The sequence below is a fragment of the Grampus griseus genome (assembly GCF_964374135.1).
Source record: "Grampus griseus genome assembly, chromosome: 5".
Taxonomy (NCBI): Eukaryota; Metazoa; Chordata; class Mammalia; order Artiodactyla; family Delphinidae; genus Grampus; species Grampus griseus.
Window position 1 is genome coordinate 46,202,399 of NC_138998.1, and position 26,371 is coordinate 46,228,769.

Below are 26,371 nucleotides of genomic sequence, written 5' to 3' on the forward strand. Positions count from 1 at the left end.
GCTCTTCAAGGAGTGCATCCTCTAATCTTCTCCCATCTAATGAGGACATTTCATGAGGCCAGTACAGTGTCCAGGGTTGTCTGGGACTGAATCTCTAGACTCAGGTGACTGAACTCTCTAGTAGGGCTTGGTTGGTATATTATATGAGAACACAGTGTTAATTGGACACCTCAGATGTGCTGGTAATACATGTAAATCCTCTAAGCTAATAAGCTGTTTTGGATTTCTCCGTTTCTTCATTAAGATCACACATATCTTAAGGAGAGTTGGCCATACTACCATGCTGTGTGGAGGGTGGATTAGCAACCACAGTTCACCAAGCTTTAAGGTGAATCTTTCGATCCTTCATAGACTTTTAGTACAGGAACCATCAGCTTAGACAAGATAACTGTGCAGACAGGGTAAAAGAAATAGGACGTCATTCGCAGAGACAGAAGTTAACATATTCTTTCTAGCAGATAAACAATAGAAAAGGCAATACTGTCCAAGAGAAAACAAAAATAATATCAAAAGAGTTTCTTGGGACATACTTTGAACTCCCCCCTGCTAATTATGCAGAGGAAAATTACCGTGCGCCACATCCACCAAGGTTAGAAAAGGAGGAGAAAATGTCTTTAAACTGCAGACTACAGTGTGAGAGATTTAGATTGGTTATAAGGAATAATATTCTGGTAGGATAGTTAAACACTGGAAAGTGTTACCCAAGAGATGTTGCAGGCCTAGAAGTGGGGCGGAGGAGTTGCAGGTAGGTACCTCTGACCCCTGAATGCATTACAGTAAGAGTCTTTAGAGAGCAGTGGGAAAAAAGTCATGTGAAAGAAGTACACAAGCTATGGTTACAAAGAATTTTCGGGACTTGACGGAAAGAAAGAGGAAGAGCAAAGAATCACTCCTAGGCTGAAAAAACATCATCTCAGGGATGGCGGAAGAGTCGGGGTGCTAATGCACATCAGAATATAAAAGAGGCACAGAAGGAACTGTCTAGACAAGAAAAACACACTGTGAAAAAAGGATCGAGAAAAAGGGAGAGGAATTAAAATGTTAGCTTGCTATGTTTATAGCAAACAGTTATGTGCTTGTAGAAATGTTTTGGTTTGGTGTCTGGAAAATATGTATAAAATGTAAATAGCTCTTTATTTAAAACATTTGAATTACTTTCTCTGAAGAATATTAAATAGTGATAGATTGTGAATTGGCTGAGATATTTATGGGCTTTCAAGGAGAAGAATAAAATCAATGGTCTCCTACAATCAATTCTTAAATTATGATTCCTTCATCAGTATTGTGATTTTTGGTGCTGAGTGTGTGCTCTGAGGTTCCGAGTGCATGTGGGTGTCATTAGACAAATGTTTACTAAGCAGACTACTAAGGTCTGCATGGGTTCCAAAGATGTGATGCATTTTTCAAAAGGAGCTTGCAGGATCCTCAGGGAGATTTGACGGTAGCAGACACCATAAGGGCCCCTGGGAGGTACAAGGCATTTCTACCAGAGCTGAGAGCTGGCAGCAATGAGTGTGGGCTCTGTGAGAACACACAAGGCTTTCCTGGAGGGATGGCATTTGGGCTGGGCCTTGGAGGGGAGATGGAGGCTTTGACGGATGGAGATATGCAAGCAGAGGGAGACAGGCGTCCTAGGAGCAGAGAACAGTGGTTGGTAGTACAGAGAAGCTCTACATCTAATGTGTGGTGTTTTCCGAAAGCCAACAAAGGCTTTTGAGGAGGAAAGAGCACCATAACCTTGAAGGAGAGAGAAGACAGGAAGACCAGTTAGGCAGCAACTGAGTTAGTTTAGGCAAAGGAATGATGGCTTGTCCTAGGTAAGGAAATGAAAAAGACAAGAGTCGTGAGGGAGAAACTGTGAGAAAGACCTGGGTAGGTGAAAAGGGGGAATGCAGAGAGAACCAAAGATGGGAGGATGCTTAGTAGAATGTTGAGGCCACTGATAAAAACTAGAGAGACGGAAAGGATATTGATAAGCAAGTCCTTGGAATCAAAACCTGCTTCTCTTCTGCCTGCTTTTCTTTCTTCCCTCCCATCCTCCCTTCTGTCCCTTGCATGAAGCCTCTGCTTTGTGCCTGCTCTGCTCAACGTAAAGTAATGAAGGGAAATAAAAACATGCAAACGACATCCCCTTGCCTTTTAATTGCTCACCATCTAGTTTGGGGAATAGGATCTATGCATACTTCGGAAATAATTAGCACACAGTTAAAGATAATAGAACGACCCGTGTGAGTGCAAAAGAGAAAAATGGTGGGTTAAGGTCTCTGTCCAGCAGAAGCTAAACTTAGAAGTGGATATGCAAAGTGTGGTCTATTTTAATTATGCATCAGGTAATAAATGGGGTCAAGGTCATTGGTTCTGGTTCTAGTTTGAACCAGATTTCTCTTTCAGGTTCCCTTGAAGATGTTAGCATGCTCCCTTATATTCAGAGATCAGAGGAATATTAAAAAAGTTTATGACAAGCTATTCCTGCCCTCTTGTTATTTATGGAGATTTCTTTTCCCTAGGAATTACATTGCAGATAATTCATTTTTGAAAGCTTTCCTGCATTTCAAAAATATTTGTTGAATGAACAAATAGAGTGACTTTTTAAATTAATTGAACCCCAACTTTCAAATGACATCATTCCTAGATGAAGTGAAGCCTTGAAATGATTTCCGGGTCAGATTTATCGCGGTCATATCTTAGTGGAGGATTCCAGCTTTGGATTTCTCATCCGGCAGTTGTGAACTAGAAATTTTAAACACCACGCACCCATCCCCTATCTTTAAAGGACCTGTGACTTCAGTAGAAGCTCGAAGAATTTATTTTGTTCCAAAATGTCAAAAGAATCCAAAATGGACTGGTTATTTTGCACTTCCCTGTTAATAGCACCCAGGGATAAATACTGGTATCTTTTGTTACCATCTGTTTTCTAGTTTCTCTATTTTTACGTCCTGTTTCTATTCTGTTAAAAATTCTCTTCTATTTATAAAAAGTACATATAGTTGGCAATATGAGATTTTTTTTGCGTCTTCGTGTATTTGATGAGACAAATTACTAGATCATTTTGGAAGACAGTGATTTGTGAAATTTGAATATGAAAAACCAGTAGCAAAGAGAAGAAAAGCAGTGTGGGTATTTGCCAGACGGGAGATGCCTTACTGCTCTTTGGCAGGCCCTGAGAGCCACTTGATAGGAAAAGGCTCACTGAATCTAATCTTTTGATATTCACCCAGGGCAACTGCTGACTTCAGAACAGGTACTGTCTCTAGGAGTAGAGAGTGATCCCTGTGGGGCACTAGAAGGCCTTTTTTTCCTATTTCTCCTCTTTCGGGTCTCTGTTCTCTAATTAAAATAGGTGTTTTGGAAAAAGAGAACATGAATTCTGAATACAGTAATAAATTGTATCCTTGCCTCAGATGGAATTAAAATGACTGCAGACTTGAAATTTCCCTGCCTCTGAAAACTTAATTTGATATTTTCTGTTACACACCAAGTAGTGATTTGCAGAGGCACAGACTGCATCTAATCTTACATCTAATTATCTGATCATCTGAATCGCAAATACAGTAGTTAAAGGGTGTCTGTTTAAAGGGCAGCCGCAAAATGTAAATATTAAAAAGGAGAGCTCTCTAGTTTTCAGGAAGCAGACATGGGGATTTATAATAGCCATTATGTTATTCACGGTATTAGGTCAGCAGGTCACATAAAAATGTGGTTACGTTGTTCTGTCGCTAAAATGTGAAGATAATTCTGAAGTCTGCTGAGCTTGTTTTGACAATTAACCTCCATTAGTATTCTAGGCCACATAAGAGCAAAACTCTTAAAAGGCTCTCTTTTTCATGAATGTACTGTCAAATTGACTTCATTTAAATAGGACTGTAGCCACAGTAAATGATGAGTTGATATTTATACAAAGCATAACCTTAATTAAAATATTAAACGCAGTGTTCACGGAATTATTGTACATTTATATGTAATAGAGTAAAAACATTGCATGGGACTGTTAAGCTTTTTGTATGAATCTAATTAACTTTGACAGGCTCTGGGCTTTTCTCCCCCTTATTTTTAGAAGTGCTGTAGAATAAATGTTCTTGCATCTGGAAAACTTCAAACAGTTTTGATCAGCAGTTCAGATCTGATTTAAAATGTACGTATTGAGATGCTCTCTTAGACGTGCAGGGCTCAACTTCTTGTGGCAGGAAGGCAGATGCGGAAGGGAGAACAGCTGTAGACTGGTGCTGCCAGTGGGTATTGTTTTTTGTCACAATTTACTGTCAAGCCGCTACTGCTGTGAGCAGGTCTTTGTATATTAGGCTCTGGTTAATGAAAAGGTGAACTCGTGTGGCTGATTCCCTGGAGGGCGATTAGGAGGGAGATATTTCTCTTCACCCTTACACTTCTGTAGCCCTGAGGGAACAGAGGCACCAAGAGCAAATCTAAATTCCCACGGAGCCCAGTGACTTCCTGTTTGGTAAGTGAGGGAAGGAAGTCCTCCTGCAAACAGTGAATTAGGACATTGAGGATAGTGCAGTTTTTGTTCTCCTGTTCATTCCCTAAAATCCCACTACGGATCAGCACTGAAAGAAGCTAGGAATTTCTCAGTCTAATTGCTATGATTCAAAGGTAATAATAATAGCAACAACAATAGTTATATTTTATTCAGCACCAATTGTGTAGCAATTGATTTGCAAACATTACTTTTTTTAAATTTTTAAAAATTTTATTGAAGTATAGTTGATTCACACTGTTGTGTTAATTTCTGCTGTACAGCAGAGTGATTCGGTTATACGTATATATACATTCTTTTTCATATTTATTTCCATTATGGTTTATCATGGGATATTGAATATAGTTCCCTGTGCTATACAGTGGGACCTTGTTTATCTATCCTATGTATAATAGTTTGCATCAGCTAATCCCAAACTCCCAATCCTTCCCTCCCCTACCCCCCTTCCCCTTGGCAACCACAAGTCTTGCAAACATTATTTTATTTAATCTTTACCCCATCTCTGAAGAAGATACTATTTCCAGTTTACTGATGCGGAAACTGAGGCCCAGAGCCTCTATCATCCTTCCAAAGGCACATAACTACAAAGCATCAGTGCTATTAAAATGCGAGAAAAACTGTAAATTGGCGTTGAACATAGAAATAGATAAAAATTAAGTGTAAAAATGTAACACAACAATATGTATTTAATATGGACCTATTTCTGTAAAAATGCAAAAAAAGAATGTGTGGCTATATATACACACAGACACACAGACACATGTATATTGATACAGATAAAAAGTAAGAGAACTGAACATACTAGATGGCTGACAGTGGTTATTTGAGGTGGCTGAGCAGGGGAAGAACAAGTCGAACAATTTTTTCAAGTTTTTTTTCATTAATTTCTTAAATTGTTACAATCCTTAATTCATGTAATTAAAGATTAATTACAAAGGGTAATTAATTAAAGGGTAATTACAAACTTAAAGATCCAGAAAGGACTTTTGCTGCCAAAGTGAACGTTTGAAAATGAGAATACTAAAAAAGAAAGTGTTGGCAGCTCTAATTTCACCTAGGGCTGTCTGACCCCAACATTTGTGCTTCTTCTAGTAAACTATGTGGCTTTTTAAAATGTGTGATTAATATTAAAAAAAAAATCCCACAAAAGGGGATGGTGAATCTCTGACCTCCCTTTGGTCCTTGGGAAATCCGGCTTATCCATTGCTGATTTGAGGATACATCAGAATTCCATCCTTAATCTATTTAAGCCAATCAATATATATCGAGTCCCTATGATGCACCAGTTGCACTGTGAAGCCCAGAGGAGGCTGCAGAAATGAATAAGGCACTGATTCTGCCCTTTTAAGGTGTTTAAAGCATCATGAACAGACAGACTTATGCCCAAACAGCTGACAGACAAGGCTTAGTGTCATACATGTGTTGACAGTGGGAGAAACAGTGTGCCATGGGACATTTAGGAGGGGACAATTATAGGGCTAGGGCTCACGTGACAATTTGTTGGGTACCTAGGTAGATGTCTAGGAGCTGGACGTGATGGAAGATGCCAAGATGTGGCCTCTGTCCTCAATGACTGTGTAATGTTGTAGGAAAGAGAACATTAAAACACGAGAAAAGAAAGAACAAGAGAAGCCAGGAATAGTATGTAATGGACTGCTTCGTAATATAAGTTAGGCCCTAAGTGAAGTAAGAATTCAGGAAAGGCAGTGATCACTGTGGGTAAGAATTGTAGAAGAGGGTTTCATAAGGAAATAAATGATAGTACCAGTATGTTTTCTGCTTAGCAATTGCTCTGTGAAAGAGTAGTGGCCAGGAATCCTAGTTTGTCTGCACTTTAAAATTGGCCTTTGAGTGGAGTCTCTCTTCATTCTCTGACCGTTGTTTAAAAAAGGACTGAATAACATTAAATCCATTCACGGCTGATGCATTTAGTTTATATGTATATACACACATACACATACATGCATTTATTTGCTATATTCATATAAATCAGGCATCACAGATGTCTCCCTTTCTCTCTCTCTTCCCTCCTTCCCTCACTCCTTTGCTCTCTCCATCCCTCCCCTCCCTCTCTTTCTCCCTCCCTTCTTTCCTTTTTTTTCCTACTAGTATTTCTCACACATTGGGCACAGAATCAGGCACACTTGGTTTAAAAAAGAGAGAGATTTCTACCCTAAAGCATAGGAGACTAGAAGTGTAGAGGAGCTAGCTGTTTAGGGAGTTTCATTTGAACAGATATTAAATCTGTGTTCTAGATCCTTCTAGTAGTACTGTGATCATGTGTCTAAAGTATCTAGCACAGTGCTAGTATATTCTAGATGCTTAGTGGTAGTTCTCTTCTCCATCCTCTTCTCCCACCTTTCCACAAGGCTTTAGTGATCCAGTCTGGGGAGAAGAGAGAAAAGCCCACATGGGAGGGACTGTAAAAAATAATCTAAGACTGAGGGTTGCATATTTGGAAAAAATTTGATGTTCAGTAATCAATTCCTGCCAATGTCTCAATATTAGAGTGATTAGGTCTATTATTGAGCAAGCCTGGACTTCCTTAGAGTGAAGATAAACAATGTAAGTATATTAAAAATGCATATGCATCTAGAGCAAACTACATACACTGTTAAGTATTTGGGATGGTTATTTTTGAAAAAGATATTTCTATCATATTGACTTTTTCCCTATTTTTTTGTTTTTAATCATTCTAAAACAGATAAAAATCTTTCACAGCCTGTCTGACTCATACTTCTTTAAAGACTGAACTTAAGACTCAGCCCTTGCTTTTTTTTTTTTTTTTTTTTTTGGCGGTACGCGGGCCTCTCACTGCTGTGGCCTCTGCCGCCGCGCAGCCCAGGCTCTGGATGCACAGGCTCAGCCGCCATGGCTCACAGACCCAGCCGCTCCGCGGCACGCGGGATCCTCCCGGACCGGGGCACGAACCCGCGTCCCCTGCTTCGGTGGCGGACTCCCAACTACTGCGCCACCAGGGAAACCCCTTTGCATTTTTTAAAATGATAATTTTTTAAGTTATATATGTACTCTCACCATAGAGAATCTGTAAAATAAATAAAGGAAGTATAAAAAACAAACAAACAAAAAGACATAATCCTACAAGCTGGAGAAAACTATTGTTATCATTTGGTTTCAAGTTCTTCTAGTCTTTTTAATGCTTATTTATATTATGGGTATTGTATATATTTGGTTGCGATTACACTTTTTAGATTTGGCTGCACAGTTTTTTAGTGTGATTCAGTTTAAGATCATTACTCACTTTCACAATAGTTCTGAGGGGGACATAGAGAAGAGGCCTGTCATTGAACCTGATCGGGCTCCATGCCAAGGCTTCCCTCTCCTCTGATGTCATCCCTCAGAGTGTGGATGGCCAGGGAGTGACCTGGGAGGAACTTCTGCTCTGTGCCTGATGGGGCAGACTGGGAGGGCAGTTGCTCATGGCAGCTGGCTGGCACACAGGTTCTTGGAGGGCTGACTGGACATGGTCAGAAACGGGAAACACGAGTTAATTGACACATGTCTTGGGATCCAAGTTCAAGCAGAATAACAAGTTAGGACCTGATATGACCTGAATGTGGTGGACTTGTGGGATCGAAACAGAGTTGGGAGAAGAGAAAACATTCCAAGAGCATCTTTAGTCGGACAGCAGGCTTGTATATTCAACAGTCTTTTCTGTCCTCTCTGAATGCATTTATGCCAGACTGTGGGGCCCCAGGACTCAGGTGTATGAATGGTTAGCATGGCAGCACGTTTGGAAAGGGAGACAAGGTGTTTATCCCAGAACTATGGCTTATATGTTTTTATTTGGGATAGTTCTGGGGAGTCTTGTGGACGTTGTGGGGGAAGGGAATGTTAAAGTGTCCCTCCCCCAACAATGACTTGGTTCTCTTACTGATTATTTCTTTGGAGCCCCAAAACTACCCTTAGTTCAGGAGAACTCTTGGAGCCTTGTTTGAGGGAAGGTCCTTCACATCTGAACTGACTACGGAGTCTATGCAAGATCCCTAGGCCCATGGTGGTCCAGAAAATCCGTGTCCTTCTGTGCTGGATGACCGATCGCAGATACTTCTTGATTTAATATATATTTATTAAGCACCAACCATGTGTCAGATACTGTGCAGAATACTGTGATATAAAGACTAATAGAAATGGTCCTTATCCTGAGGAAACAATATACAGAGAGGTAGATTTGTAAGGAGATTAATATAAGCTTTGGAGTTAGAGGTGGGGTTATGCTTTTTGTCCAGCCATGGGAGTTCAGTAGTGAGTCCTAATGAATGATTGTTGAATGATTACATATTGCATTTACCTACTTACTATCACCTTTTATCAAAAGCAGAATTTTGCACATAACTTCTGTTTATGCAAAGCTTCTCATGCTATTACTTGTGTTTTGAAACCTGAACAAATACATGACTGTCATTTTTTCCCTGCTGTTTCTACAGTGTGCTATTTTTTTAATAGTCCTCTTTACATACTACTTTCTCCTCAGTTCAACATTTTATCTCATTTATAATCCAGTAAACCAGGAACTTGACTTGGGATGTTACCCGTTTTATTATTCCTCCAATGATCTTTAGAGGCAGTTTCGGGATTATAGCAGCAGTTCCTGAGACTCTGAAATGGGATAGATTCACTGAGCAGTGATTCTCCACCTTTGGTATTTGTCAGATTCCAGAGATGATCAGCTCCTTGTCACAGCTGGAGAATCATTGGGGACGTGGAGCTACAACTGAGATTGTTGCTGGACATGTGTGAATGAAATGTATATTTCATGACTGCAAATTGTACAACATTGTGAATCTGCCACTGTGGACAAAACTGGCTTTTGACCTTTTTAGACCTTTTAGAGTAAAATAAAATTCTTTAATTGCTGGAAGTTAGCTAGTTCTCTTACGACCGTAGGGAAAGGGTATGTGTACTACTGATCTGGTCGATCTTCAGTAGGTCTCTAGGGTGTGATTCTCAAACTGTAGCATGCATGCGAATTGCCTGGAGGGCTGGTTAAAACACAGATTGCTGGGCTCCACCTCGGGAATTTCTGATTCAGTACATCAAGGTGGGACCCAAGAATGTACATTTCTAGCAAGTCCCAGGTATTGCTGGTGCAGCTGGTGCAGAGACCACATTTTGAGAACCACTAATCTAGGAGCTTCCTTTACTGCGTAAAACTATGATTACTTTTTAAAAATGTAAATTGGTGCTAGAGAATGGACTTGAGGATATGGGGAAGGGGAAGGGGAAGCTGTTACAAAGCGAGAGAGTGGCATGGACATATATACATTACCAAACGTAAAATAGATAGCTAGTGGGAAGCAGCCGCATAGCACAGGGAGATCAGCTCGGTGCTTTGTGACCACCTAGAGGGGTGGGATAGGGAGGGTGGGAGGGAGGGAGACGCAAGAGGGAAGAGATATGGGAACATATGTATATGTATAAGTGATTCACTTTGTTATAAAGCAGAAACTAACACACCATTGTAAAGCAATTATACTCCAATAAAGATGTAAAAAAATAAAATTTAAAAATTTAAAAATATGTAAATTGGAAGGAAAAAACACCTATTGGGGGATGGATTCTCCTTTGGAATATTCATGATTCTGTGGAAGATCAGAAAATCTATGTTTAAGTATTTTCAGGAAGGGAGACAATAGCTTTCCTCATAACTTATTCAAATAGTTTTTCAATTAAAAAAATCTATTATAAAACCTTTATCTGAAACTTACCTCATCTTTGTCTTAGACTTTTTGACCTTAGAAAGGTGGCATCATTGATAATTGAAGATCATTATCAATCGTCTCTATTTCCTCCCATCCCATATCCCCAGTCTAAGTAATATATTGCTTTAGTACCGTAATACTGACCTTAATTTAATTTTGATAAACAAAAGGATGGTGACTAGTAAGGCCAATTATCTTTGAAGAGAGAAGGCTGAACTCTTTTAACCTGTACAAGAAAGATTTCACAGAAGACATCCAAGTTCCTGAAAGGAAGTTTATCTGACCCAGACATGACAGGGAGAAATGACTTTAATTTAGCTTTGCCTCTTTCAAGTAAGACTTTATATCAGACATTTATTTGGATACACTTTGGTGCCCTTTGTGTTTTCCAGTTAGTAAATGAATGACCCATGTAACACCTAGCCTATGGAAAAGCTGTGTAACTTTTCCTTGGATATCAGGCGTAAATCCCAGTTCTTATGTAGCCTGAGACATAAAATCTGGGAGGCCCTCCTAACGAGTACAAATATCTCTTATATTTGCAAATTTTACAAAAATTTATGCCAATGTGAAAATATTAAACTTCTTCCAGGGCTGGAAGCAGCCCAGGCTAGTGAGAGGCCCTGAAGGTTAAGTTTCATTGGCTTCAAGGACAGTTCACTTCTGACTGTATCACAGAGCCCTGACACAACTGGTCACACATTGTGGATGCTCGAGGAAATTTTGTGGAGTGAGTTCATGAATTCTTCATCACAGTATCTTCAAAGCAGTGTGATTTCCATTATTTTTGAGCTACTGATGTCACTATCAGTAACTTGATGTTGAACATGTGTTTAGCACTAGTTTTTTTTGTTTTTTAGAGAAAGAAGACACAGGATCTAAATCAACCAGTGTTTTTCTGTGTAGAATCAATAGCATATTCATAAGGGACCTCCCATCTTAAGCTAAAGAGATTAGCAGTGAAGACAAAATGGTGATGATGAATGCTGCTTAGGCCAGGGAGGATGTCAGCCTGATAGACCTGACAAATAGAACTCAAGGCTGGTTAGCTTGGAATTCTGAAGATTCTATTGCTCTGTCTTCTAATTTTTAGAGGATATAGGGCTGGGAGGTTTTGAATGGTGGAGAATTTGCTCTAGTGAAGTCCTCAATTTCTGGATGTTTTTTTTTTTTTTCCGGTACGCGGGCCTCTCACTGCTGTGGCCTCTTCCGTTGCGGAGCACAGGCTCCGGACGCGCAGGCTCAGCGGCCATGGCTCACGGGCCCAGCCGCTCCGCGGCATGTAGGATCTTCCCGGACCGGGGCACGAACCCGTGTCCCCTGCATCGGCGTGCGGACTCTCAACCACTGCACCACCAGGGAAGCCCCGATTTCTGGATGATTTTAGTGGAGCTTTGGCTACTGCACTGGGCTTGGGAGGCCAGGTTCAGGTGAGGATGGACTAACAGCAGGAAAACACATGATCCTGGAGTATGGTCAGAGCTGTTTGCCTCCTTTGCTCTCGAGTACGTATCATCAGGTAAAGATTCACAAGTGTTTCTGCTTTGAGATGGCAGTAAAACATAAGCGAAGAATAAATGGCTGCAGCTTTCTCTTCATTAAGGTCAATGTGGTGGCTTAGGTCTTCGAAGAGATTCTGAAAGAAAATATAATAAAAGTAGAGGATTAAGGAGGTAGGCAAAACAATTTAAAGATAGTCACAAGCACTGAAAAGGTTTTCCTTAATGATTGGATTTAGAGTTGTGAGGGGGTCATTTAAAAGGAAGGAGGACTACCTTATTAGTCCATTATATCCCTGATCAATAGAGACCACCCATTCCTTTTAAATAGTTTATGCGTAATAGCTAATAGATTGACCAGGGAAAACAAAGTATCATTTATAATTGCTATTTGAATATTTTGTGTAAAAGTTAATCTTCTGAAGAGTCAGAGAAATCATCGTAGATTAAAATAAGAAATAAAGATTTGCATTTATAAGAAATTAATGATAGTTCTGAAATTGAAGAATCATTTAGTGCTGGGAGAAATAAATACAAATTGTAACATCTATCTGATGGAGTTTTGCTTAGATTGCTTCTGGTAATAAACCATCTATAATAATATAAATCAAGGGCTGGTGTTTGCCATAAATTTGCAATGTTTAGCATAATATTTGTTTGCATTTCATACTAAAGTGACACCAAGAAATATGAGATTAATAGTTATTAAGTGAAAATGACTTTCATGTCTGTAGTCATTTTTAGAAACAGTTATGTGTGATTCATTTAGGGAGCAGAGAAAATTAATTTGCAGCTGTGGTGGGATCTAGCGCGTTAGAACAAAGAGGGAAGTTCCATATAGTAATAAACTTGTGGAACAGAAGGGTGGGATTCATTTTTAACCCCTCCTTTTGATTTCTCTCTAACTTCTCAGTACCTTATGGTACCCTTCAGGTCACCACACTTTTGTTTGTTGACTCCAGAACATTATACTAATAGCTTAAGGAACAGGAAAATGGATACAAGTTCTCAAATTATGTCATAACATTGGAGATCACAAGCTTAACCATACCTAGGGGGATAGAGGGTCAGATGGCAGCAGCAGCAGTATGGTGCCTTATATTAATTTTAATTAGTGTTTTCATTAAGAAGTGTCACATTAGATTCTGATTTTTTAAAAAATGACACACTATCTACTTTCATTTGTTTTACTGCACTACAAATCCACAGTGATGTTGAAGTGCAAGTCTATAAATGTTTTTTTGAGAAATCTAGCCTCAGATTTTATGAGCTTAAAAAAATACATAGATTATATAAACAGATTATAGAAATATAAATAGATTGTGGAGAACAGAGAATATGGAAAACATTTTCCATCCAACTGACATAAAAGTGAGAGAGGAAGAGAGTAAATACGAAAACTAGTAATACGAAAGAGTAAAGACACTATTTTAAATGCTTTATATGTGTTAACTCATTTGTGTTATCTTGGGTACTGGAGCCCTTTTTAGGCAGTGGTGCGTTTACTTGTTCAGGTACTACTTACTGAACACCGTGTCTGTGCTGGTCACAGAACTAGGTTGGAAGCATTAATGTTTTAGAGGAAGGTGGAGAACAGTGATCATATTTAAGAGTTTTTAAAAAATAAGTCCAACTTCTGGTCAATATGGTGTTATAAGTTCATATTTTGAGGACGCTCTGCCCAAAGTATCTACCAAAGCTAGATAAAATATTTTAGACACATAATAATAAAACACAATGTAATGTGAAAATTTTAAATTGGATTTCTAGGTGGACCAGAGACTGGACAGAAATGCCAAGCCGTGGTGAGTTGAAGTCCAGTGTGGGCTTGCTAGCCTCCGGGTCTGGAAGCAGACAGAGGTAGATTAGGCAGTGGAGGGGCTGGAGGATAATTAAAGTACCCTGAAGCCAGAAACAACATGAAATTAGGAGCCGTCCCTACCTGGCTGACCCCCTCCTCTCAACTGCTGCCTGGGACACTGATTTCCAGGAAGCTGTGTGTTTAGCACTTGGAGGACAGAATCAGCCCATGACCAGGACCTGAACCAAACCATCTGCTCCCTTGATTTACATGTCTGTAGAAGGCCCAACCATATCATGGAGGCAGTAACTCTGAGCTAACAAGATAAGACACCTGGCTCTGGACTGAGTGCCCAGGAGGATAGTTGGAAGGAACTACAGATCAGCCAGGGATACTGATATGGAAGACATCTCAGTATGCTGGGGTATAACATGGGACTGTTTTTATTTTTTTCTAATCACGACTTTCAGTTATATTAAGTTTCTTCCTCTTTTCCCATCCTCACAAATCATTAGCTGATTCCAAAGTTTTCCAGTCACTTTCATTTATTAACTTATTCCCGCTTAGTGTAAAACTTAAATCTTCAAAATCTGGCTCCTCCTTTATGCCACGGCAAGCTAGAACTGTAGCCCTGGTAGCTTGAAGTGATCAGCAAGGGCAAAGGCTGGTTGTGGTATGGCTCTGAGGCATCTTCTTTTTCTCCCATTTCCTCTAACAGCCCTATAGCTCCTCCTGGTTTGGGAAGGGTAGGGAGAAGGGGTCAAGGAGGCTGACTTCCTGCTAGTCATGGAGGTGGTGCCTGATGTTACTTGGATTTGGCAGGGTTCTGTCTGAAGTTGGTGCCCTCTATTTTAGGTTCCCTACGTTCTTGGGAGAAGTAGTCATCTTCAACACAGTCCATCTTTGAGGATCATCGCAGAGAGGGGCTGCACAGTTTCCCTTTGGGTCCTAACAATGGTCCACATGCCCAACAGCTTCTTTGGTTGGGTGTGTGATCACTTGATCGAGTAGCCACATGGAGCCTGATGACTTCCTCCCCTCCACTCATCTTGGTCTCCTTTGCACGAAACCAAAGTGACCTTCCAACTTTGTGGAGGACTGAGATGGAGTGGGATTACTGCAGCTCAGTACTGACAAGCCCTACTTTATAAACTTTTTTTGCAGGGTCTCCCTACTTTGGTTCTCACATCCATGGACCAGAATCAGGCACTCATTTACATAAGACTCCATGACACCAGGGGACTCATGCTAAGTACTTCCAAGAATGCACCTGCCAATGTAAAGGTAACCATTAAAATATTAGAAATATAACTTAAAACTAGGTCAAATAGATTGTGGAGAATAGAAAATATGGAAAACATTTTCTTTCCAACAGGCATAAGAGTGAGAGAGGAAAAGAGTAAATACAAATTGCTGGTATACAGAAGCCACAAAATGAGATGGTAAGAATAAGTACCCTTGTAATGAAAATGTATTAACTATATTTACCTTACCTATTAAAAGACAGAAACTAGCAAATTTTTTTTAAAGACAGCTAAAGTTGTAAAAGAATGCATAGCAAGATTTAAAGTATCAGAACAAGATATCCCTAAGAGAATGCAAACCAAATGAAATTTGGTATAAAAATGTTAACATCAAGCAAACAGATTTTAAGGTAAAACAAAACAATACAAACACATTTATCGTGAGTTAGAAGACACAATGTGTAATGAAAAGGAACAATATACCAGGTATATACAATACAGTTGACCCCTGAACATCATGGGTTTGAACTGCACAGGTCCACTTCTATGCAGCTTTTTTTCAAGAGTAAATACTATAGTGCTGCACGATGTGTGGTTAGTTGAATTCAGGGATGCAGAGGAACTGGCTATACTAAGGGCTCTTTGGATTTTTGATTGCATGTAGCGTTGGTGCCCCTAACATCCGCATTGTTCAGGGTCAACTGTCATTATCAACTTGTAAACACTTAACAACATAGCCTCAAATACATAAAGAACTAAACTGTCAAAATTGCAAGAGTAATGTCCGAGGTAACTAACGGAAGATTTCAATATGCATCTCTCATGATCCAAAACCAAGCAGAGAAAACATTTACCAAGTGTAGAGGCTTGATCAGTATAATGCACAAGATTGAATGTGTGTTGTGTGTGTGGATATGCACATGGACATGCACATATCCATGTTCTTATTAACAAAGAATACATATTATTGAGTATACATGTACCCAAAACTTTTTAAACACAACTACACAAGAATGATAGATCTTTTTATATTCATAGATTTTGAAGAATCACTGTCATCTGGATGATAGTCTTTGACATCTGTATAATGTAATTAGAAATCAACAACAGTCAGTTCTTCCATCTGTCGGGCAAAAAAATTTGTCCTCTACCAACTTACGTTTGGTGGTCTGGGGACCTGCAAATTAATTGACAATAGACAGATGAACAGGAGAAGAGTTCATTATTCAGGCATGCAGGAGTCCTCTGTAGGGAGGAGCACACAGAACAGCTGGGGTAAAGGTTTATATACCAGCTTAATAAGTGGGGAGGAGGGTGCTTAAGGCTTCAAAAGATGTAAGGTTCTGATGATGTTTGCTTACACAGATTTTTTTGGAATGTCCTGACTGCCAAGGTCAGTTGCATTCCTGACTGAGAACTCTGGAGCAGAGGGGGTGGGGTTTGTGGCAGATGACTCTAGTAAATCTTTGCCTTAGGCAGATAGGGAAAGTTTATGTAAGATTGCTTTTTGCATCTGTAGCTCAGATGTTTTCACTTTGAAGTAATCTTTATATCATTTTAGTGGGTTGTTGGTTGCTTCATTTCCCCCATGTAAAACGTCTTAGAAAGAAGCTGGGTTGATTGCTCTGGAGAGAAGGCTCAGATTAGAAGTTATGAGGTAAAGATCTGCAGAAGGAGAGAAGCGCATAGATTAGAAGGAGAAAAAGAAAGAAAATAAAAGATTAACGTTTAGAGCAAACTATAAATTCAGTTTCTAAGTCTATAGTGCAGCTAGTCGATAAGATTTTAAGCATTAGGTTTGAAGTATTTTTAGGTAGTGGAGTGAGGACGTCAGTGGCAATTCGATAGATTTCCTGGTTTGAAATTTGAATGTCTTTGGTGATGGCATAGATGTCAATGTCACAGTCATGGTTATTTCCTGGAGCAGAGCGTGGAAGAATGAAGGTGTTCTGGTGAACTTCCTGAGCAGTCCATACAGTAGAGCACCAGCCACAAAAGCTGCCCATATATGATCTATTGTAGTGATGGGTCCTTTGAAGTTTATGTCAAGTCATTCAGCTTCAGCTTGCAGGGCTTCTTTAGATCCTGGGGGAAGAGGACAGCTCCAAGACAACCTAGAACTGCCTGGGTTAGTCAGGCTTTAGTTCTCAGTGATTTCCAATCAGGAGGGTGGGAGAAAAGTAGGAAATGTTAACTTAGAGGGTTGTAGCTAGATATTGAAGGGAACTAGAAGAATCTAGAATTTGGTAAGGATTGACAAAATATGTAAGATAGCAGGATCTAGTCCAGTTTACGGGTAGAGAGTAAACCTCAAAGACAACGAACAGGACTAGAATCTGATAACACGCAACAGTGGGTTATAGCTTTCCATTGGAACAAAATTTCTCTCCATGATCATCTCAATTTTAACCAGAAATAATCAAAATAAGATTAGTATTATTTACAAAATACGTCTGATCTTATTACATCTGGCCAGATTATTTACATAAGTGCTGCCAGAATGGCAATTGACCACATAGGCCTTTTTAACATTTGCTTTGCTGGAACTTTTATAAAGGAATCTCAGATTGGACTTTAAAAGCCCCTCAAGGCTAGGAAGCCAAGGCAAAAACTTGTCAGTAGACTTCACCTGCAGTATATATGTGAGCAAATTCCTCTGTTCTCAAGGTGCCCCAAATATCCTGATTCCAAGGCCTCTGAAGAAGTGACCTTCCTTATTTACCCGTATGGCTGGGAACCCTCTAAGCCAGATGCCAGTGCAGTTTTTCCAACGGGGCTTTGTAAGCTTTGGCTCCATAAAGTCAAACTTAGTTCCTGCAAACTGTCTGATCATATGTGATTCTATGCATCATTTTCAAATATGACATTCTAGTCAAAGCCTTGATTATATAACCATGTTTCCAATTATGTTTTGTTACAAGGAGGACAGATTCTTATCAAATTTATGCAAGTAACTATATTGCCATGAAACTAAGAATACCTAATGAGAGTTTCCAAAGTCTGGAGGGATCAGGCCGAGAGAAAAAGATAAATGTTTAAATGTTTCATTTTTGTTTACAAAAGTATAATTTACAAAATTGTAAGCTATAGATAGCTTAAGAGAAAAGAGAAGAGTGTTCTTTAAATCCAGCATCAATATTCCAAATAAAAGCCGTAATCGTCCTTTATGAGTTCATTCAGTCCCATGTAATTCTTGTTCTGCTTGATCTTGGATTAGCAGTTTCATGAACCTATCAGCTTTTCCACTAGAGTTCTAGAAATTGTGACTTAGTTCAGTGGTATAATCTTAAAGTTATTTAAGCGATGCCATTAGAAGCTTGTATCCCAGAATACCTGGCATAGTCCTTTTTCATGGGTCTTTAAGAAAGATCCTTTTTGTTAAGATAAACACTCTAGCCTGTAGCTGATTGCAAGAGCTTTCAGGAAAGCATCAGAGTAAAACAACTATCTGTGGCTGAAAAAAGATTTAAAATAGCTTTGGTTAAAGATCTGATGAGAGTTCATTATAAAAGTAATGCAGTTGGCAGAGAAATTTGGTTGTTTCCATGACATAAGATATTTTAAAATAAAAACTGGAGATACGACTGATAACATTTACTGCTGTTTTCTAATATCAGGTAAAATGGTACCAGGACATATCATGGACAGTGAGGGCATTGATAAATCTCAAGGAACTTCATAGAATTTCTGAATACTTATATTAATACTATTTACCCATTCAAATATAACCTAGGGAAGGTTAAGCATCTCTCCTTATTTGACAGTGCTTTTCATGCAGTTAACATATCTAATTAATTTTTAACATCTCTCTTTTTACAAGGTGAAAAAACAAATCCCTTGAGATTTTTTAGGTCCCTCTGGGATATTTCAAAGTCAGTTCAATGTCAAGATTTTATTTAGGATTTGACTTTGAGAAGGCAAAGTATCCAAGTTGAGAAATGTCAAAAGGTTTGAACACTTGATTAATAATAGGATCATAGGTCACTGTTTAAAAATACTTAATCTATTCAACAAAGTGACAATGAAAGATTGTAAAAGTAATGATAAGAAGTTACATGGTTATAAGATAAAGCTTAGCTCTTTTGATAGTTAAAAGACTTGGTTCTCTTAAGCCGTCAGGAATATAATGAAGACAATACAGGAAATTGTTCTGAAAAGACACAGATTACTTAAAGGGTCTAGAAAAACCTTCTACAGTCCTTTCTTAAGAACAGACCAATAGCCCAATGTAAAACTAGAGTTTGGTTTTAATAGAGAGAGGAAACCAAACTCTAGTTTTGTATTCAGGTATTGTTAATAATAAAGCTCATTAAAAAAAAAAAAAGTATAAATAAACCCATTCAACTGTAGCCAGCTTTGACCATTCAACATAAATACTTAATGCTGATAACTTAATGCTGATAACTCAGAAGACAAACCTATTTTTATTAAACCAATAATAATATTACACCAGTCTTATTTGCAAAGATTTATCCAAATCACATAAATTTGAAAAATATTTGGGATAGTTCCTATACTTCTGGGAGGTTTAGAAATATTTAATTTATAAAAGAGCTTATTTTTCTCTAAGCCAAATATAATAGAACTCTTTTAAGGGATTTTATAAATTGATAATACCATCCAGAGGTAGGATAATATCTCATGTATACATAACATACGACAAACATAAATATACAAACAGATGCAAATAGAGATCTTACGCGGCTTTCATTCTGAAATTTTAACTGTGAGTCAGGCATATTATAGTAATGCTAATTACACTAGTTTATACAAGAGTTGGTTCTAGTCTTTGCCCCACTTTATGTTTTATCCTAATTACATTGCTGGCAGATGGAACAAGTTGTTACCTGCTCAATGTGAGAGCAAATCTTTCCACCAATATTTACAGAGAAGGTTTTTAAGATTTTCTTTTGCCTTGATATATAGTCTTACGGAGGCTGTAGACTAGAATTTGGGCAAGGGATTGAGGAGACATCATGTAGTTATCTGGGTGTCTCCAAATTCTTCTAAGTGGATAAAATATCCAGTCTGTTTCCAATTGGCCCCCTTTTTTCCCTTTTCAGCTTCAGATAGTTGCTTTTGGGGGTCCTTGAGTCCTTTAAGCATCCCTGACAGGGTCAAGGGGGCTAAACTAGTTTGAGTGACTTCTGCGCTTTAATTTTGTTAAGGGAGTATTTTAGGCTAGCTTTGACACTATTTATGTTCTTTCCATTTGATCTCCTATAGGTACTAAGAGGACATTTTCTTAGGATGAAAACTCTCGAAAAATCCTTTAAATATAAAAGTTTTTCTGGGGCTTCCCTGGTGGCGCAGTGGTTGGGAATCCGCCTGCCGATGCAGGGGACACGGGTTCGTTCCCCGGTCCGGGAGGATCTCACATGCCACGGAGCGAGCCATGGCCGCTGAGCCTGTGCGCCCGGAGCCTGTGCTCCACAGTGGGAGAGGCCACAGCAGTGAGAGGTCCACGTACCGCAAAAAAAAAAAAAAAAAGTTTTTCTGAAATAATCCATCATCTGGCCATTGACAGTTAGGATCCGCATAGATATACCCATTCCAAATGTGACTCAAACCAATAAGACTTTTTGTGGCTTAGTCATGAGCACAATAGGTGTCTCTGAAGAGGGCGCAGAAGATGCAGCTTCCATACTTCAAAATAACTCCCAACTAGAGGTGAAGTGAAGAAAACCAAGTTGCCATAGGTGCTAAGAATGCTTAGTTCCAGTCTTCCCACAAAAGTGAGGCATCTCCAATCACAGGCCTGCAAATCTATGATAACAGATGGGTGATACAGAGATCGGAAGTCTTAGCACTACGAAGGCATTGGGAAGGAGATGACGAGGTACCTTATGGGTTGAGACCCTTTAGGATTCAGTCTTAGACAACCTCCCTGAGAGCTGGCAGTGGTTGGCAGGAAGTTTTGCTTGTGCATCTCATGTCTCAGTACGCTCTCTGGTTCCAAGCTAAGCCCTCAGGACGCAAAATTGAGAGAGAAGGAAAAAACTCATCTGGTTTTATTGGTGGCCCACAGCAAATTTGTCCAAGCAGATACTGGTCCAGTGAGAACTGCAAACTCACCAGTCTGTGAGGGTGGCTTGAACAGGCTTATGGAACCTGTACCTGTGTTCTTTGCTTTGACTGTCCTTCTTAGGACAAGCAACACTTCTAGACATCACAGCACAAAACAACAGCAAAAAAGAAAGTGACAAGAAGATAGCACAATGACTATTTATTGGAAGATCCAAACCAAGAGTCATAATACCCAAAGAACAAGACGAGTTCTAACCCAAACATTTTCTCCTGTAAATCTAAATTTTGGAAACTTTCTTTCTGAGAAGATGAGAGGCTCTTACCACTTTTGCTCAACTGGACCCCAAGCAGAGATCTGGGAGTCTGATGGTAAGAAAGTTTAATTTTGCCAGCTTGGTCAGAGATCCTAAGAGCTCAGCTGCGGTCTCCAGAGTGAGCGAAGATTTCTGACCATTCAGTCCTCATTGCCAAAACTGTTGGGAGGAAAATCTTTTCCTCTATCAACTGAGGTTCGATTGTTAATCTCCTGAAAGATTAACAGGAGAAAAGTTTATTACTCGTGCATGCAGGAGTACTCTATAGGGAGTAGCTCTCTGAACAGCTAGGGATTAGGATTTACATACTAGCTTAATAAGGGGGGTGGTTTAGGGCTTCAAAGGATGGGAGGTTCTGATGAGGTTTGTTTACACAAATTAGGTTTGAAATGTGCCACTGCCCAAGGTCAGCTGCCCCTCCCTCCGCTCCCTTCCCCCCACTACTGGAGACTTCCCTGGAGTGGTGAGGAGGGAGGTGAGAGGGGGGCACTTGTGGTTTAGTCAATAGGAGAAGTTCAGAAAGGATTTCTTTCTGGATGTGTAGCTCAGATATTTTCACTTTGATGTAATCTTTATGCCATTCTGGTGGGTCGTTGGTCCTTTCACATGGAACCCTGGAGAGGTTCCACGTTAAGCATTTAGAGTGGAGGCAAGCAATGCACAGGGGAGGTGTGTGGGGCTGGAGGAAGAGAGTTGTCTGAAACAGTGAATGTAAAGTTAGTGGAATTCCCAGGTCCCTTTCTCCAAACTGTAGAGCTGGACAAATAGCTGTGCTCTATTCCCATGAGAGAGAGAGAGAGAGAGAGAGAGAGAGAGAGAGAGAGAGAGAGAGAGAGAGAGAGAGAGAGAGAAGAGAGAGAGAGAGAGAGAGAGAGAGGGAGAGGGAGGGAGAGGGAGAGGGAGAGAGGGAGAGAGAGAGGGAGAGAAGTTGGATTGGTTCTTCCCTCTGGAGAACCAGAACCAGAGAAGCTTCAGAAGGGGTGCAGACTGACACTGTCTAGGAGTGGATATGGACTAAAAACATAGCTCCCTTGTGCTGTCTGGTCCCCAAGCACCAGCTACAAGCTGTCTGCTTCCACAGGTAAGAAATTGGAGCTACTTTTCTGAAAAAATGAATGGCCCTAAAAATCAGATTTCCATACACTGAGATCCAGGAGCTTCTCAAAAATAAAGTTTACCCCTAGTCACCTAACAGTGAGTCCACCAATTGTAAGCCCTTTCTATCACACATAGCTCCCAGTCAGCTTCTAGTGCCTCATGCTTAAATATAGACAGGCTTTGATAACCTGATACTTGAGAAAGCCTAAAACAGAAGAGAGAGGCTAAAAAAATCCTGAACTGAAAGGACTCAGAAGAAACAAATGTTTCATAGGAAAATATAAAAAAAATTAATCTGTAATTCAGCTGTTTATATAAGGAAACTGACATCAGAGCTGTTTACAGTCACAAACCATTAGAAACAACTGTATGTCTATCAATAGGATGTTGGCTACATTCTGCTATATTATTCTGATAAGTCCATACTCTGGAAAAAAAAGGGTTAAAGTAATTCTATAAATTTCAAAATGGAAAAATATTTATACCATGTTATTTGATAAGTTAAAAATACTTTTTGTACAATTAAAAAAATCATAGATTATGATCCCATTTATGCAAAAATATGTTTGTGTGCTCCCACAAAGAATTGGATATGAATATATCAGATTACTAGCAGTGGTTATATCTGGGAGCATCTTAGGGGCAAACTTGACTTTCTGTATTTATTCATTGTTCAAGCTTTTTTACTACTAGCATTTATGGCTTTCAGCGTTAAGAAAGGAGCTTAATTTTTTTAATCAAAATATACCAGGACACCTGCAGAATAACTAAGTGACTGATTTTATTTAGCCACATCTGCTTAGGAGTCAAGGATGATACTCCTTTACCAAAACATTCCCTAGCATGAATTAACCTAAAATAAAAACTCATCTCATCCAAAACTATGTTGCTTGTTAGCTATGGTTCAGTAATATAATACGTGAAGTTCTGAAGTCGCATTAACATTTCTTATGATGTTACAGCAAAATTATTTGATGACAATCTGGATTACATATACTTTTCTAGAAAGTTTAGTGTAATACATTTTCCTCTTGGTGCATAAAATTTGTGCCGTGCCTCTTCTTGTTCATTGGTCTGCTGGTTTTTGGTCTTCTGAAAGTACAGAGTTCCCTTGGGGACTTCTTTCTTTGTAGTAATCAGGAAAACCCCAAGGAAGGCTTGGTGGATTCCTGAGACTTGGGGGCCCATTGCTGGATTGGGCTGGGTTGTTACTAGTGCGCAGGAGCAGATATGACCTAAGTCATTATCAAGGAGGAGAGTTGGTATGAGAGAGGATCACGGGTTCATCTCCAGGTTCCGTCTGTAGGAAATGAGACCAGAATAAAAACTCTCTGTGGCTTCGAGTGCCCTGAGAATAAAATCAAAACCCCTCAGCCTGAAAGGCCCTGTTTGCCCTACCAAGCATCTCATCATTTGAGCCAATTTGGCCTTCTTTCAGATCTCTGGAGGCCAAGCGTTTTCCCCTTTTAGAGCCTCTGCTCATTCTGTTTCTTTCCACCTCAATGGCATCCCCTGGCTCTCCCGTGGCTGGCTTCTGTTCACCCTTTCAGGTCACAGTGTCACCTCTTCAGAGGTCTTTCCTAATTAATGAATCTTAGCAAGCTTCTTCTATCTCTGTTTCAGTCCCCTGATTGTTTCCATCTTAGCACTTCACATTTTGTATTTATTGAAGTGCTTTTACTCACTCTCCCTTCTACTTAGATTGTTGGTGCAAACTGAACATGGCCTTTCTTTCGTTTGTACCACCTGCAGCTGAAACTGTCAGCGCAGCACCCAAGTCCCTCTCCTTTATCACTGCTCGCCTGCAGGCTTCCAACTGCTAGCATTTGCAGTTCTGTGCCTGAAGACTTAACTCTGGTTTCTGGAAGCTGACTCTGCCTACCTGTGCTTCTGCCTGAAATGCTGGAGAGGAAGTAGCCCTCAACCAGTCACTGATAGGAATTAGTGTATAGATGCCCAGGCTCCCTCCCCCATTTGGGGAGCTCGTCAGCTAAAGTTGGCTGGCTCAGTAATGCATCTTTTTTTCTTGGCTAACTCCCCTTCACTGTCTCATTTCACCACTTCCTTACTGATGTTTTCTGCACTTTCCAAATAAACTACTTATATTTAAATCCTTGGTGGCGGGGGTGAGGGGTGGGAGTGGGCAATGCTTCTGGCACGTGTAGGTGACAGTATTTGCTGAATGAATGAATGAATGGCTGGCTGGCTGGCTGGCTGGCTGGCTGGGTGGATAAATGGAATAATAGATAAAGAGTAGGTTACAAAATAGAGTTCAAGGCTGCATGAGGTGTAACATTTCAGACTATTGACTGAAAAAGCAAATGTTTGGTGAGCTCATTCTAACTGGGGCTAGTTGGCTCCCGCAAAACACATAAGCCCATATAAGGGTAGAGATATAGGCAGGTTAGAGACAATCTAATATGGCATTTTTAAAAGCTAAGTTTTCTTTAGGTCCACTGCCCAATTCTTGATGATCACATGGATGCCCGACTTAGGTGCAGTTTTTACATTTATTGTTTTATTACAGTATTTACCTAAAGCGTTAAAATGTGCTATGGAAACTCATAAATAACGTTCAACATGAATTTTATTCAGTTTAGGTGAAGTTAACAGTCCAAAAAAATTACCTTTCAGAAATATATCTGGAAGTGAGGATTGGACTGTAAGTGAAATCGGAGGGTGAGGTTTAGTCAGACCCTCAGAAAGAAGTGATCACAAAAACGGACTGCAGCTGTGGAGGGTGAGGTGAGTGATTTCAGTGCAGGAATCGCTATTAGCTGATTTTATCAGTGTTAACACTGGACAGGTTCACACGGTTGTTTAGAGACAGACTAGAATCCTGAATCAGAAAGCATGTCTATTTTCAGCAGATTATGAATATGGAGAGTTCAACTAGACTATGAGTTTCCTGATAGCGAAAAAAGAACGTCAAAGTCTGACCCTAGGGAGGTCAGTGTACGGCATGCAGGTGACTTTGAATGCATGAGAAGTGTGAGTGTTTGGGCCAGATGGCTTTATAATTAGTGCTGTTTTCAAAAGCAAAGCAATTGGTATGGACTAGTAAATCATTCATCACTAAGTAAAGCATTCCTCAGATTACAAAAGAATTTAATTCTGACACTCTAGGTGATGAGTGTTATCTAGCTCTACACATTTTAAAATTAAAGATAATATATCTAAAATCCTGTAAATTTGTATAAACTTCCTATAAGGAAATATTGATATAATGGTGCTGGTTGAAAAGTATTTGTGTTTAAATGAGCATTATGGGTGAACCTGAATTAACTAAACGTGTCGATGGAGATATTGTTCAGGAATCATTTCCAGGAAAAATTTAACTCCTTTTGATGAATCAGCCTGCCTTTTTTCTTCTTGGATATTGGGAATCCTGCAATTGTGTTTCTTCAGATATTTTGGTTACCAAAGAGATCAGAACTTAATTTGCAGCTCAATTTTCTCAAGCACATGAGAACTTATGACTTTTATATGTGTCTTCTAAATTTTTCCTTGTTTTTAAAATCTACTCTGATTTTTCTTTTTCCTGGGCCTGCATTTTTTTTTTACCTTGCCCGTATTTTTCTCTCCTACTTTATGTAAGGCACCACAAGCTTCTTGTGGAAAATGAAGGAGCAAATGATTCATAAATAAAACATAAAAAAGTAATCTATTTTTATTACATTTGTATTCTTTTTTTTTTCAAGGCCAAATGTTTGCGAAGAACAGCAGCTGACTGTGGTGGGGCTACCACACCCGTGTGTCCAAGCATTCACACTCACCATCAAGATCTGGAAACGGCTGCAGTGGCCCATGGTGGTGTGTGAGTTATGAAAGAAGGTGAGGGTGCTCCTGCTATGTCCTTTTGATTCCTGAAGATCAAAGCCAAAGCCTCAACGGCATCTAAAGATTTCATCCAATAAATTTTAGAAAATAACTACATAATTAAGTAAACGAGTGTAACCTATGCCCACCAGGAACTTTCAAAGTGATATATTTTCCTTCAGAAACAGGCTATATTATTACTTTAGTTCATGCCTCGTTTTATGTGTGAGCTATTTGGGGTTCGATGCCACTAATTTTACCTCTTGACATGATAAACTTTTGAAAGCTGGAGATCAGAAGCTTGAGAGAAACAAGGAATATTGTGTTGGTTTGCTAAATTTAGCATGACTTGGA

The 26,371-nt window shown here is 39.5% G+C and overlaps 1 protein-coding gene across 1 annotated transcript in view; it reads left to right on the forward strand.

Moving 5' to 3' along the window:
* LOC309823115 (EGF-like and EMI domain-containing protein 1) overlaps positions 1–26,371 on the forward strand; it is a gene marked incomplete at both ends in the record, with an annotated part of 514,868 nt that overhangs the window by 24,080 nt on the left and 464,417 nt on the right. The window contains 3 exon segments of the mRNA XM_082655287.1: positions 13,485–13,574; positions 25,900–25,989; positions 25,991–26,032. Coding sequence (XP_082511413.1) covers positions 13,485–13,574; positions 25,900–25,989; positions 25,991–26,032 — 222 coding nt within the window.